At 43.5% G+C, this 14,974-nt stretch overlaps 1 protein-coding gene across 1 annotated transcript in view; it reads right to left on the reverse strand.

The window, feature by feature from the left end:
* LOC126528970 (DNA-directed RNA polymerase III subunit RPC5-like) overlaps positions 1-14,974 on the reverse strand; it is a 32,602-nt gene that overhangs the window by 804 nt on the left and 16,824 nt on the right. Inside the window, exons 10-15 of the mRNA XM_050176566.3 lie at positions 13,094-13,175; positions 10,148-10,207; positions 6,865-6,965; positions 6,259-6,353; positions 4,375-4,562; positions 2,354-2,468 (exon numbers count right to left, since the gene is read on the reverse strand). Coding sequence (XP_050032523.2) covers positions 2,415-2,468; positions 4,375-4,562; positions 6,259-6,353; positions 6,865-6,965; positions 10,148-10,207; positions 13,094-13,175 — 580 coding nt within the window. The 3' untranslated portion in view covers positions 2,354-2,414. The remainder of the gene's footprint in view (positions 1-2,353; positions 2,469-4,374; positions 4,563-6,258; positions 6,354-6,864; positions 6,966-10,147; positions 10,208-13,093; positions 13,176-14,974) is intronic.

Consider the following 14,974-nt stretch of genomic DNA (forward strand, 5'->3'; position numbering starts at 1 on the left):
GCTTGACATTACGTGACCACCAACGCTAGACGCGCGGGTACCCAAGGCGCATGAAGGCACCAAATATATCGGCTCGGCTTTTGCACTTGGCGCGGTGCAATTACTTCCAAGGCGCGGGGCCCGTGCATGGAGAGACGCAAGCGCTAGGAGAAGGCTGACAGGCACCGCATTATTGGCCCTCTCCGCCCTCTCCTGGTGCGTACTTGATCACGTTACCACGCGTTCACTCTCTACCCATCCCCCTTGCGCAGAAGGAATTGTCAGCTCTTGTGTTTCACCGAGTTGTTCACCAACGCAACCAATGGCGTAGCGGTGTTTCCTGCATACCGCGTCCCGGCGCGCGCGCTTCAACGGCGTTTTTGCCGCTCAAACTTTTCAGGCTGGAGGATACTTCAAATAACTTTTGCCTCGGTCGACATTTTTATAGCTTTTTTTTTCTAGATTTACTAGCCATACAGGCTCCTAAGTACATGCTTGAAATGGCTGAAAACTTTGTTAGATCGAAGCCGTGTCGCGAAATTAGTTTGTTACATCGCGAACTCCGATAAATCGAGGTTTGACTGTGTTATTGCACATACAGTCGACCACAAAATGTGACATAACACGAAATCTGAGAAGAAGTTGAATATCTGTGCAGCCTCACACACAGCCTAGTGTTTGCACTTGCAGCCTCTCCCAGTACATGTGAAAAACATTGTGATGTTTGGTTTTACTGACTGCTGTTACAGGCTGCTCGCAAATTGAACCTTTTCTGAGATCCCGTGGTCCGTAAACTTTTGTCGTTGACTGTACTGCACTATGAATCTATATGGGGATTTTAAAGGGAATTTCACATAGTTTGTTAATTCCATTATTTCATTATATCCAGTTTCGTTATAACAAGATTTGATTCTATGTAAGACATATTGCTGCTTTTGACTGGTAAAGCAGTGCTGATATCAGAATGTGTACTTCAACAGTCTAAAACCCCTTCAGGCAATGCGTGCATAACTGTGCACGCTGAGGTAAGACAATGCATCAAAAGTAAGAACACTGAAGATAATGATACTTAAAACTTGTTGCATACATCTTGTAACACTTCTTATTGCATATGTGTTGCAAGTTGAATAAACATGTGTAAACTGCTTTAATATGATGAGTTGGAACGTAGACAGGTGGTTTCTTGCTCTCGGTGTCAGTGTGTTGCCATGTAGTGGATTCATTTCTTTCATTGTTTTTTGCAATGTTCTATGTCTGGCATTTTAAGCAGTTGGATAGGTGCTCCTCCAAGTATCCTAGGCATTAAATATTGAATGACGTTCTCGTGTCTGACATTTCTGTTGAGACTTCTTGCATGGAAACCACATTCTGTAAACTTGACAAAATACAGTGATGGTTTGAAATTTATGAATATATTATCAAGCTGCATGCTATGCACGTTGTGAAGCTGTGGTGAAACTAAATCTTCAATGGGTAGAATTATCTGGCACCTGAAGAGGGGAATCTGCCAGAGAAAACCTTTTGAAATGGTAGTGCTAACTAGAGCTGTGCACGGGCTCGGGCCGGCCCGAAAGCCCAGACCCGGCCCAGACCCGACCCGGCCCGAGGGCCAGGCTCGGGCCATTTGGAGATTCTCTTACTCGGGCTTGGGCCGGGCCCGGGCCAGGCTTTCTATGTCTCGGACAGACCGGTCGGGCTCCCCGATTTCGACTGCGTACCTTATGCGAAAGTATGCTTGTCGTCTAAGGTCATTTAAATAAACTGATTTTCCTGATATTGTTTCTTTTTGCGTCGGTGTCGCCTTATTGCAGGTCGGGCCGGGCACGGGCCGGGCCTTAACTCGGCCTAAGGAACTCGGCCTAAAGAAGCGGACTCGTCATTCGACGAGTCAGCTTCAGTGTCTCGTGAAAGTGATATGTAGTAGTATTTCTAGAAGTGATCGCTTGAGAATACTGTCCCTGTGTGCCTGGTATGCATCTGCGGCCAATGCAGTGCAACTGGCGATGACGACACACTCCTATCAACATGGAAGCGCATTGAAAAAACAATTCTGTTAGTGACAGTGAATTCTGCGTCTCATTTTTTTCTGATCGCCTACATGGTGGGCATGCTATACATTTTCTTTTATGAATCGGGGGCATGTTACATCAGGTGTACTTCGATTTCTTTTACTTTAAGCCCTCGAAAATTGGGTGCATGTAAGAATTGGGTAAACACGATAATTGCATCCAGCAACTCATGATACTATCAGCATCCATTATACTGAGCTTTTACTGTATTAGCTACCCATGTTCATCAATAACATAAAGCTGAAAATTATAACATTTAACACAAGGTGCTGGTTAAAGGAAAGGCGAGTAGCGGAATTACTAACCTTTTGTTGGTACAAACCATGAGTGCTTTGTGCAAGCTGCGTGATGAGCGGCTATTACTAGTCAGTGAGCTGCCTTTGCTGATGATGTGGTGGATGACCTTGACGCTTTGCTTAACTGAAAGAGCAATCAACATCCTTTATGTCACAACCTTTGAAAACACAGTTTCTCTAAAAGATCAAGCAAGGTTTCAGAGCGGGCTGGTTGACATATTCCATCAATGGTACACTTTGAAGTGCTTCAAGAGTCTTTACTAGTAACAGTTACAGAAAAAAACATTTTAAGATAACCTGTCTAAGATTATTCAGTGAAAAGGATCTTGTTTACACCTTAAGCAGGTCAGCCGTCACAGTTAGCCGTTTTTCCAAAACCAAAACATCAGATTTCAGAATATGCACTCCCTTGGCCATAACGGTGGTAAACAAAAGTACTGTGTCTATAATATTTTGGTTGAGGAGGTAATACATGCCTTTGGGAGTGCTGTGTGCTCATTAATTTTTCACTAGAAGGTGCAAGACATTTACAGCTCTGCTTAGCTTAGATTACTGGTGCTTTATTTTGCCAGTATAAAGTGTCTTTTTCGAGGTCGGCCTTCCAATTCGTAGTTCTGACTGCTAACGTGAAACCCATATCTTGACGCTTTCCTAGTGCATAAAAATCAGTCTTCTTGCTGTTTTGTAGTTCAACCATCTTAAGTGCTACAACCACCTGGTCTTTACGATAGGGAATTGTAGCCTTCAGACAAATTTAAAAACTTTCTTTTGAAAGGTTGTTACGTACCCTAACTGACTTATGAGTCCCATGTCACATGTATCAAACCCACATGTGAAACACAAAAATACTCCCATAACTGTGGCAAACACAGAACCAATGCAGATGAAACCTGTCGCACTTGAATAAATCAAATTCTAGGAACTAGTATTGAGAGCTTGCATGAGAAAGAGCTGGTATACATATATATATATATGCCTTGCCCACTGATATTGTCACTAGGCAACTGTTGGATGGAGCAGCATGGCCACTTCTTTCTTACGGAGTGCAAGCTTCATTTTGCATATGTGCGAAGTGGACAAGCAACAATGCTACGGTTGTCAGCTTAGCACCACGTTGTGTCTGCTTGTTGCCTTCTGTGTCCCATTTTCGCACTGTTTATTCAGAATACTACAGGAAACAGGTTTTTTTTTTTTTTGCCTACACCTCATATTCTTACAAAGAGTTGAGGAAAATAAAGCTAACATGCCACACACAACATGTGAACTGTGACAACCTAAATCGCTTGACACACTTCCATATCTGTCTTCCGTATGTGTGCCTTTCACACTGTCTGTGTCTTTCGGAGAATCCCCGCACACCATTTTAAAGATATTAGCGGAGGAAAAAAAAGGACACACACACACAGGTCTAAAAGGCGAACACAAGCGCCACTTTTAACTGTTTAGTTATCTCGAACACAACAAATTTCTTTCAAATCAGTTCAGTGCTTGTTTTGTAAGAACATTTCTGTGCGTTCCATCTACTTTAATAGTGAAAACATAAGAGTTAGCCTCCAGCCAAAGCTTACTCTTAAATGCTATGTTTGAAACACGAAAATGCACTCAATGTTTCATCTCAATATTTCTTTTTCTTTCTTTTTTTCTTTTCTAAATACCTTACAGGCTCAAAAGGGTATTGCATAAGGGAGTAATAAATCAATTGTGATCATTAGAACTCACAAATCATATAACCACAAATTGTACAACAATTACACAAGAACTACAGAAAGGACGAGGAGGGGAAGAAAAGGAAGAATCATCAGTAGTAAATCAGTGTCAATTAATAACCAGCAAGCAAAATCATTACACTCCAGTGGTACAGGTAAATAAGTGCGTAACATTTCTGTGAGAAAAAAAAAAAGAAAAAAAGGAAAGAACTGCTGCCAGTTGCAAGAATGGCTAGTGTCACACGTTATCCAAGAAATTCTAGCAACAGTGAAGCAACAAACGAAGTGAGGAAAATTCGCACCTAAAAGGAAGACTCAACATACCTTTGTGGAAGGACCGGCAGCCTTTGACAACACGGAACCGCTGGCTTTAGACAGCACGTCCTGTCCGTTGGTCATCAAGCCACTGTCTGAACCGCTGCCGTCGCTGGCCGTCGAGTCGTTGCGCGAACGCGCTCGTCTCTTCTGCTGCCGACCTTTCGTGCCGGCTGGCGGCGACTGCATCAACGTGTCTGCACAAGAGATGAGTGTCGTGTATCCACCGGCTAAAGCCAATCTATCTGCATGCTATTGAACATCTCCAATGAAGAGGCTACAGTATCAATTTTCTTTTGAAGGCTGTGAATACACCCATCGACAGCTGCATTATGTTGTATAGCAAGCACATGACCCAAATTAATGCGTTTCTTGCTCCTGGAAGACATTTATGGTTTTCCCCACTAGCCCAGTGGCAATGGTGCAGCGCTTCTGAGCTTGAGGGCACATGTTTAATCCCGGCCGTGGCAGTCTCGTTTCGATGGAGGCACAACGGAAAAGCTCTCGTGTAATTGAATTTCTGTGTACATTAAAGAACCCCAGGTGGTCAAAGTCAATCTAGAGCTCCTGCTACGGCATGCATCGTAATCATATCATGGTTTTGGCACGTAAAACACCAGAACTTAATTTGAATTGAGACGTTCCAGCTCAGAGGAAAGAACAAGAGGAAAAACAAGGCAAGACCGTCGCATGAGAATTTTGAAGCTTAGCCACAAATAAAAAATCAAAAGGGCCGAACCATGGAAAAAGCACCCGAGCACAGAATGCCAAGCATGTCATCCCGCATGGCTGTGCTTGGTTCGGTGTCTATTACGCCGCTCGGAAATGCGCTTGGATGTTCAAACACGCAGCTGGTCTTGTGGGCGCTCCAGAGCTAGCGTTGCTGTTGTGACAACAACGTTTTGAAGCATCGACGCTGAGAACTAAAGGCATCAAATGCGGCAAGCAGAAAGGAGCGGCCTGGGCTGGAGAAAGCGGCGGCAAGTGGCATTCAAAACTCCCACGGACCAAGCCAGATCTGGCGTGCTGTTACCAGGATTCAGCATGAGGTGTGCGCATTTCCAAAGGTTCCTCAAGTGAAAGCAGAAATAGAACGGTCTCAGAGAGGGTCGCATTGCGAAAAGGCGAACTTCCTGACGTCATGCTCTCTCAAAGCGTTTTCTTATCGCCGTGCGTTCTGGCATATAATGCGGACCCCTCAAGTGAAAGTTCACAGGTCTCACCACGACCCAAGTGCTGCCACGAACATGGTCTTGTTCTCAACCTGCACCTCAAGCATTGAGACAACTGAACAGCATGTTCAACACATTCCTACCTGCCGCTTTTAGTGTTAGCATCGCCACTCTAACAGCAGTCTTCTAGTTGCGTGGAATAACCTGCTTGCAGAGCCCATTCTACTCCAGCACAAAACAATAAGATCAAGTAAGAAACAAATAAATTTCAAGCACCAAGTTCTGCAGCAAGCGGTTTGAAAGTGTAGGGCGCACAAAGACCGACAAAAAATTATGCAGATCCAACGCACATCTTGGAATTACGTGAAGCGAAGCGGTTAATAAAATGCTCTAAATTTGCCCATTTCATTCCTGCATCTCTGATGTGAAAGAAACCAGTGCCCAGGAATTTTTTCTCGTGCACCCATGCTACGCAATGCGACACATGCGACAATCACATTAAATAGATTGTTGGCATCAGCACAATAAAAGTGTACATGCGATTGCAACCTAATGGTTAGAGCACAGGGCTGCTGCGCTCAAGTACTGAGGTTCAACCGCACCATTGGGCACATAATTCATTTTTTTTTAGGTATGAGCTATTCAGTAAGACCGCAACAGCAGCCATGGTCAGAAAAGTCGGAGAGGGTTCCCAAAGGAAGGTTCACTTTAAGGAGCTCACCTTGGGCCTCCTGGCGCGAAAGCCGGAATGACTTTGAAAGGAACTGCTGCTTGGCATCCCAGAGCATCTTCTGCCTCTGGACCACGTCTGGATACCTGCACGCACAAAAAGCCAGCTGAAATTAGCAGTACTTCAATTACAGGAAATGGCATCAACGGCAAGATGTAAAAAGCATGCGGACAAAGCAAAGACCTTCAATCACTGTCGAAGCTTCTTGTAAGTATTGAACACTTTTACAGCTCACTTGCTACACAAGATGCAACAGTTCAGTGCAGTGCACACGGAATGCAACGCAACAAGTCAGAGCAAGCTAATGCACATACTTTCGTTTCCACCGTCTTCACTTGATGTGACACTGGCACAATTTTCCAAACAAGACAAAAATTGAGGGTTTGAAGTGAATAACCGTACTCGAAAAAGGAATGTCCCTGGAGCCATGGTTTCGACAAGGGGTTGCTGCCCTGATGGAGACGTCATTTCTTGTCGAAAAGCTCACACCAGCAGCATTCCTTGCTCGACCACTGCTCATTATAAATGTGTAATTTTGCCTTCTACGCTTGGCTGTCAATGCTCGTGAACGAGCCCGTGAATTTCAGCTGAACTTACTTTGCTATGAAATCTCGATCATAAGGCAGCATAAACTCCCAGCCGTCTGGCGTTGGCTTTGCCATCTCCTCTAGAAGTGTTTTGACGTCTGTCACAGGGAGCTGAAATTGGAAAACGAGAACTCATTGAACTCTCACCGGAGACAACAACTCCAACCCAGGAGTTGTCACCATCAATTCCTAATGAAAGGAGGCATTGTAATGAACTTTGACAATTGGTTCTGGCCATCCTTGTTTAACATTTTAAACAGGCTCAGTTTCCTTTGAAAGAAAAAGAGTGCAAATGTACCTCTATAAAATGTGCGTTTTGTTATACTGAAATGCGACTAAACTTTTAAATAGATTCTTCGGACAAAATTTTTGGGCTCTTTTTGTTTCAAACAAAGTTTTCAGAAAGCTATGCCCTTGCTTACTGGAATGCAACAGGCTGCTTAGGGCTAGCTCCAGAAAGAAAGGACAAAGAAATTAAAATCCAAAAGATAATTCAGAACAACGTCAAAAGGGGCATGAGTTCCGAACCTGTTCTCCTTATTTACTTTTTCACTATACCTAATGAAACGATACAACCTTAACAGTTTTATGAGCCGAATTCTAATATGTATGCAACTACTCTTATGGAAAGCTAACAAGACTAAGTTAATCTAAATAATTGGCGATTGCAACAACAATGCAACAAAGAATTCTGTATAGTCAATTTCATTCAAAGCAGGGAATGCCATTATGGCTAGAGAGTTGTATCACTGCATGCATTCGTGAATAAAACAGCAGTGTATCATGCATAACGAAAGATGCACATATTCATCATATAACTCAATGTAACAGTAATGGCAAGTTTTAGTTCAAGGCCGACTCCGATTGCCCTATTCAAATGTACGTGTCAAACGCTAAATGCTTACAGCAAACAACTGCTGCACAGATGTAAGTGAAATTTGTTGCATTTGAGAGAGGAAGTTAAATTCAAGCAACTATAGGAATCATCATTAGTATCAAACTATTAGTATCAGACCTCAAAGTACTTAAAGAGAGTTACCAAAAGTTAGCAAGTTTCAAGAGAAGAAAAAAGAAGCACGAAGTTTACAAATCCATAACACTGCACAAAAACAGAGATCCCAGTTCTGTAAACTACGTCTGTACCTCAAGCAAACAAATCAGATACATAAATTTACAGCATACGTGAAGTCGTTGCAATGCTTACGGGGTTTATTGTAAAAGTCCTACTTACAGATTATTGGTATACGTTAGAGAGGTGTCCAATAAATCAATTTTGTCCGCTTTAGATGCGTTACAGCAGACTTTAGTTAATTCAACTCCGGCTAATTCGTACCTGACTGAAGGTCCCAGCCAGCACCTATGCATTTCTATGGGCCCAAACTTTCATTATTTCGACCCTAAAACTGGCCTTTGCCCGATAATTCGAACTTGACCAGCCACCACGCATGTGCCTGACCCCTATGGCGACCCCAGTAGCGACCTCTTTAGTGTCAGCGGAGCTTAGGGGGCAGTCAAAGCATCGAACACACATCATCTCTCGTCAAACACTCCTATTTTCGGCCTGCCCTTAGCAAAATTTTCAAGCCTTAACCGCGTAGCTCACAATGTATGATTACGGGTATTTACAAGATTCCAATATTCATTTTCCAACAAGATTCCTTTTATTTCAGTAAAATTGGGCCGAAAATTGCCTGCGCGGTGCAATCCGACACAATACCAAAACTGCCTTCGCCGCGTTCGTACGCTTTACCACACGACGCAACTGTGCCGCGGCGAAGCTGACTTTAAAAACCGTGCGGCGAAGCTAACTTTATGAGCCAGCGACACGCTCAGCAGCGGGTCCACCACCTGAGGGCGGTGCGACTGTCGTCCTACGAGGAGTGGATTAGACCGGCAACTGGCTCGATGGATTCCGACAGGGTCATTCTGGACTCGCTCTTGGCTTTCGCCAAGGGCGCGCAGCTTCTAGGACGGCTCTGAATACGCCTCCCCCCTCCTCTTCCTATTCCCCATTATAGGCCTTCGAGCCATCCCTTAATAAATACATTTTGTCATCATCATCATGAACCCGGCCGCCGTCGTGCAGCGCACCTCACCCATTTTCCTTGCTAGAAAAACCGGAAGCGTGTTTGATTTGTACTCTGTTTAGGAGCCTTAACGCCATTGGTACGTTATGCTTCTACTTTGGACAGATGGAAAGTAGGCACGCGTTTTTTTTTGGGGGGGGGGGGTTAGAACTGTGCAAATTACTGCCAAAAAATCAGCAGTGTGTTTAGGCTTTCTTTGTCTTTTTTTTTTCGCATCTTGTTTAATTCGACTCGGCGGGCGATTAGATTAATTTTGTCGGTCCCGTCAGAGCCAAATTAACGGAAGTTGGCTAGGTGCTATTTAAGGAATTGCGATGTCACTTTTCATTGTTGAATAGCAGAGTCGTAAACTTGATACTTGAGTTTTTTTTTTTTTGCAACCTTCAAGAATATTTTTGAACTCATTTACAACACAAATTGAAAATCCACTTCCAAAAAGTAAGAGCCTAGTCACTAGGTTTTTACTTTTTCTTTAAATGTAACTCTCACAAATCTCCCTAATATCAGTGCGGTGGTTGCCAAGAAAAACGACTTCTCTATTCCCACATATTTATATAGGGGCTCTCGAGCTAAAGAGACACTAAAGGCAAATATTACGTCAAGCTGAAGTGATAGATTAAGGCTCAAACACGTCCAAGGCGTGGATAATACTAAGAACCGAGCTTTATCAAATGAGAAATTCAGGTATATGTAGGACACAACCTGAGACTCTACCGGGAATTTCTAGCAGTGCTAGCCCGACGAAGTCATAATGCCTCGGTATAACTGTGTCACTAGAACTCTAGCACTGATAATAAAAAGATTATTGCACATTATATGACGGACTCTAATTCTTTAAAATCTAATTATTTAATTATTTGTCAAGGGTAATTGACATTACCCTTGACAATGACTTGCATTCCCAAACAAAACATGTGCGTCACGCACAAGCAGCATGAAGGCTCATAAACAATGCGTGACCCAACATGACCTTCAACCCTCAAGTTGTGGTTGTGAAACATCAAGTACTTATTCCGTAGACAGCATCGCAGATCCCAAACAATTGTGCAGCAAAAACGCACGGAGTGAGATTTCTACAGCCGTATAGTACTTGCATAGTTTCGATATTCTTGCCTGCTAAGTATGAAATGGAGTATAGATGCATGACGAGATAACAAAAAGCATAAGGACAAGAAAAATAATGATTAAAAGAAAAGTAATACTCACCCTCACAGTGTCGGCAAACTTGGCCTGTGTGACAAACCTTGACTGAGTGAAGAGGAACATCTGAAAAGGTGCCCGAAGCAAACTTGAAATTAACTGGTAAAACATGTGCTCTAAAATAACTTTACCTCTCTCTTCAGGAAGTGGCATACAATAAAAATCAAACCCCCTCCCCCCCCCCCCACATACACTTCTTTAGTACTCACATTTGTTCAATGACAACTTGTGCTTTCAGTTTCGCATTAGGCTGTAGCTGTTGCCACTCATTATTGGCTTACTGTGTTTCATTTACTTTTGCTATTTGATTGATAGTAACAAGACTCCTTAATAACAGTGATATCACAATTTTGTATAATGCATCTATGGAGATATCTAAAGTGGATAAAAACCATGTATCCAGACAACTGATGAATACATGGAAGTGCTACAAGTGTATCACTAGTGTAACCTCCACAATGTGCCTGCTAAGAACAAAATTGAGTGTATCGATCCAAGAATGCCTACACCAAGATGGCTGTACTAGGCCTTTGCTGACCTTGCAACAAACATCAAAGTAAAGAGCAAAAAGACAATGTTAATTTATACGTATTTTTCCACATGTATGGCTTGTAATTAGTCAACCATTTCTGTCTTGACTGTGCAAGTGTCTCAACACTTCGATATGATTTTTAAAGTGATAGCTTTCTTTGGGTATGCCCCCCATATTGCGGTTCATCAGTTTCTGGCCATTTATGTGACTGGTTGTCACTAGAAATAAGCAAAACAAATCAATAAAAACGTCCGATGGTCAGTTTAGAATCCTGCCCCCCCCCCCCCCCCCCCCCCCCCAGCTTAGCAGCTTAATTACTTTTACACAACCATTAGACAACAAACACATGCCTGGAAAGGCAGAACAAACATGTGCAAGCTGGCCCTAGAGAGCCTTGGTGTGCTAGGCACATCACATAGCAACAATTTAGTACTAATAAAAAATGAGTGTGTGCATCTTGTAGACAACGAAGAAGAAAGAAGTTACGGGACAGGGTCGTCCCCGAAATTAATGCTCCGATATCCTAAGCTTTATTTCGGTTACAATCTCAAGTCTACGAAACCCAAGATTACGCAACCTCCAGTACTAAATGTGCATGATGCAATGCCATCTCGATGTGCCCTCCCTTGTACACACGGTAGATTACCTCTAAAACAGGGTGTGCCGACTGTGTATGCGCTCAGCCATGCGAAGCCACGGCTGTGCTAGAAAAAGTTTGGCAGCATGTTACACTCCTGTAAGATGTGAAGGTGAAAGCCTGCTGCACACTTGGTAATGCATTAAGTTATACGATCAAAGGGGTCAGACTTCTTGCAAGACATAACAAGCTACAGTGCGAAGTAAAGGCGTGGCAACAAGCCACACTTTGTGGGCTTCTGCCTCCTGTCTAAGTTGCTGTCTTGCATTGTCACTTAGCTGCGGCTTCGCACGCTCTTGTATCGGGGTCAGACTCGCACCAGTGACATATCTCCTCGACTTTACGTTGGGTCCTTTCAGCAGGGGAAAGCAGCACTCGTGGTTGAACACCTTGCTCTCCCATTGCTTCGCACGTCGCACCTAATTTCTTGCTTCATGAGCACTTCCGAGGGGGGGTACGCAATGCTTTATTGATGGTTCAGATGTTTGTTTTGAGCTTGTTCTTTATTGAAACGTATGCTGTTCTGTGCGTTGTATGGGTGACTGCAATGAATGTATGCACTGTTTGCTTTGTTTTGTTGAGCGCTTGTAGCCTCTGCCTTAAGGGGGTATGAGCCACTGCTTACAGGGGTATGAGCCATTGCATGTTTGCTTGCTTACAGAGGTATGAGCCATTGCTGATGATATTTTTTGTACCACTGGACTAGATGCCTCGTTTTTTTATAAGCCACTGCAACGAACCACTTAAAATTTTCGCCTTAAAAGATGCACGTGGCAACCTGCCCTCCCCTCCACCCTCTTGTGCACTTGAGTGCGTTACCGCGGGCTTGCTCCGCTTCTACATCCTCTTGCTCACACAGGAAGTCACCATTCTTCTTGGCCTACCATCGCATGCTTTCACTCCCACCCATAGCATACAGCGCATGGTATGCAATAGGATTTTATTGCGCTTGGATTTTATTCGGAACATGATGCTGCTCCGCTTCAACAGTTGCTCTTGGTCGCGTGGTGCACGATTTGAGAGGTGCGCTCGCAGGCGGCGGCTTGCAATTCCACTATTTGACCATTTGCATCCTTGGAAGTTTCTATTTATTGTCTTGGCATCCTTTCGCAGCGCCAGTGAAATTTCGTTGTATTGAAATCGTGTATGAACACACTTCATTATGAGGTCTTAAATACATGGTGTTCTATGAACAAGAAGTTATAAAAAGTTACTTTGTTATAGAGAGAATTTCATTCCATTGAAGTTTGTTATAACGAGATTTAACTGTATGTAAAATCATTTTTTTCAACTGCACGTCATACTTCGGTACTACCTCCCTGAGCATAAGTATACGGAACACAGCTCCAACATGAAAACTGAATTTTTCGGCAACTCCGACCGACAATTAGAAATCGACAAATGCACTGCAGTGTTTGCAATGCCAAGCCTGAACTTCAGCCTTCCCTTTCGGGTTACATGCCAAGGCATCGACAATATTCCCTTTTTTTCGCAGAACCCTGGTCTGCACCCTTTTCAACAAGGGTGTACATTTAACATGCGTTCTGTCAAGTCCATTACATTAGTCAGCGACTCGAAATTGTAAACGTTAAATGCTCATCATTATAGTATGCACATGTGTTTCTTCCCCATTTGCACATCTTATTCCTATCTGCTCATTTGACAACGAAACAACGAAATGCTCCAGAAGAGCCGGCGATGAAAGTTTTCAACGTTCCCGATATCATCACACAACTTGTCCCAACCAACAATGCAACAGTAAAAAAGATATGTGCCAACTCACCAAAAAATCACGCGCTCGGCACATTGTGTCAGCTGGAACGCCTGTCTTAGCGCTGAAGCTATCCTTTGGATAGAGGACATCGCTGCAGCATGCGAAAAGAGAAGTATTACTATAACCTTATTTTTTTTTTACTTACAATAAACTGCCTACACACAGGCCATGCTACGAGCATACAAAAACAGCCATAACGAACTAGTTAAAGGGACATTAAAGAGAAGAAAGTAAGCCCCGCTGTAGTACAGTGAAATCTTGTTGATGCTTTTCTTCAAGAGAATGCGAAAAAGGACGTAACAGCTCTCAATGGCTGCTAGTTCAGTTATCAGATGTCCTCGTGCAAGTACTGTGACGAGGAATGGTGCATGCATACGTCTATAATTAAGGGTCGTGTACTACGTTCCATGAGAGTGGCCCATTCCCACTCTCGATGTGCTTCCCCACATAACGTGGCTCTATTATTGGCAAAGCTGACTAAAGAGAACCACCGATCGTTAAACGCACGCGGGAACCTTGGCGACCACAAAAATAAATGTAGCCCTGCGCTCGGCAGATTTCGCCCAGTGCGCATGGTTCCCATTAGGTTTTTAACCGCTGCACACTTCTTCGGGTGCTTCGCCCAACACATTTTCTTCCGGCATGCTTGCGCAGTGCCTGGCTTGTGCAACTCTGGCCATTTATTGCAAATCTCAGCCACTTGTTGCAACATACAGTATTTATTCGAATATAAGACTTTCTTTTTTTTTGCCCCGAATACATAGCCACGAAGTGTGGCTTCACGGCAGCGCGTGCCGCCCTGCTGTGAAGCCACACCTAAAAGCAAAATTTGGATATAACCCACACTCCGTGTCTTGAGGCTCCTTTGGAAGAATATTTTATGCTTGGAAGTGTGAAAGAATATCTTGTGTATAAATGAACTCGGTGTTTCCTTTATGTGTCACTTGAAGAAAAAATTCATTGGAGTTATAAATCTAAATGCTGTGTAGTAGGTCGTCGGGAATACGTGTCACTCAGCCGGCTTTCGCATTTAACAGTATCACTGCACATCCTCTACTGTGAAAAAAAAAAAGAGGAAGAATTTGGCAGAGTTCTTTCATTAATTAAGTTATGCAGAAACCACTAAAGATGATTGTCAAAGTAGGTGAACCTCTCTTTTTTTTTTGTTCAACTGTCCTTTGGCTAGTGCTGTTTCGCATGCTCTGTCACCTTTTGCTGATTAATGCGCCACTCCATTTGAAACATCTATAGTGTCACACGGCATGCCAATTCAGAGCGACACAGAACACACCCTACCGAGACTCTTTTACTGCGACAAAGTGCAGGTGCACGTCCGCCATGGCATGGATGACATCTCAAGATGTCCTGTCCAATCAGTGATGACGGAGAAGACATTACTTAACTTCTCGTCATTCAAAGTGCTTATTAGACTCGAGGTTTAAGAAATCCATTAAAAACAGGAATAAAAAAATTCCCCGACAATTACGATCCTCCCTAATGCAAAATTTCAGCGCAGCTCTATATGTGTTTTCATTTCGCAATATATTGAGGCAAAGAATTTGAGAGAGACATGTAGCAGAGTCGGCGACTGTCGAAAATCTGATCTGCGGGTCAAGTGCGTCGGCTTTTATGCATGACTCGTTGAAAGCTCCAGTGTAATCACTGGTAGCGCTTGGCTTCTAGAAAGCACTACACAATTCACATCGTGCATACAATCACATTACAAAACAATCGCAAACCATGATGACCAGACCAAGCGCGAGGAAGAGCTGACGCGAGCAGACAATAGTACGAAACGAGCGGTCTAGCTGAGACCAGATACGAGTACGCATCGAGCGGCCAGGCGGGTCTGCACGACACCAGTTTCCCGCACAGACATCACTGAAGGAC

Source organism: Dermacentor andersoni, chromosome 8 (assembly GCF_023375885.2).
Source record: "Dermacentor andersoni chromosome 8, qqDerAnde1_hic_scaffold, whole genome shotgun sequence".
Taxonomy (NCBI): Eukaryota; Metazoa; Arthropoda; class Arachnida; order Ixodida; family Ixodidae; genus Dermacentor; species Dermacentor andersoni.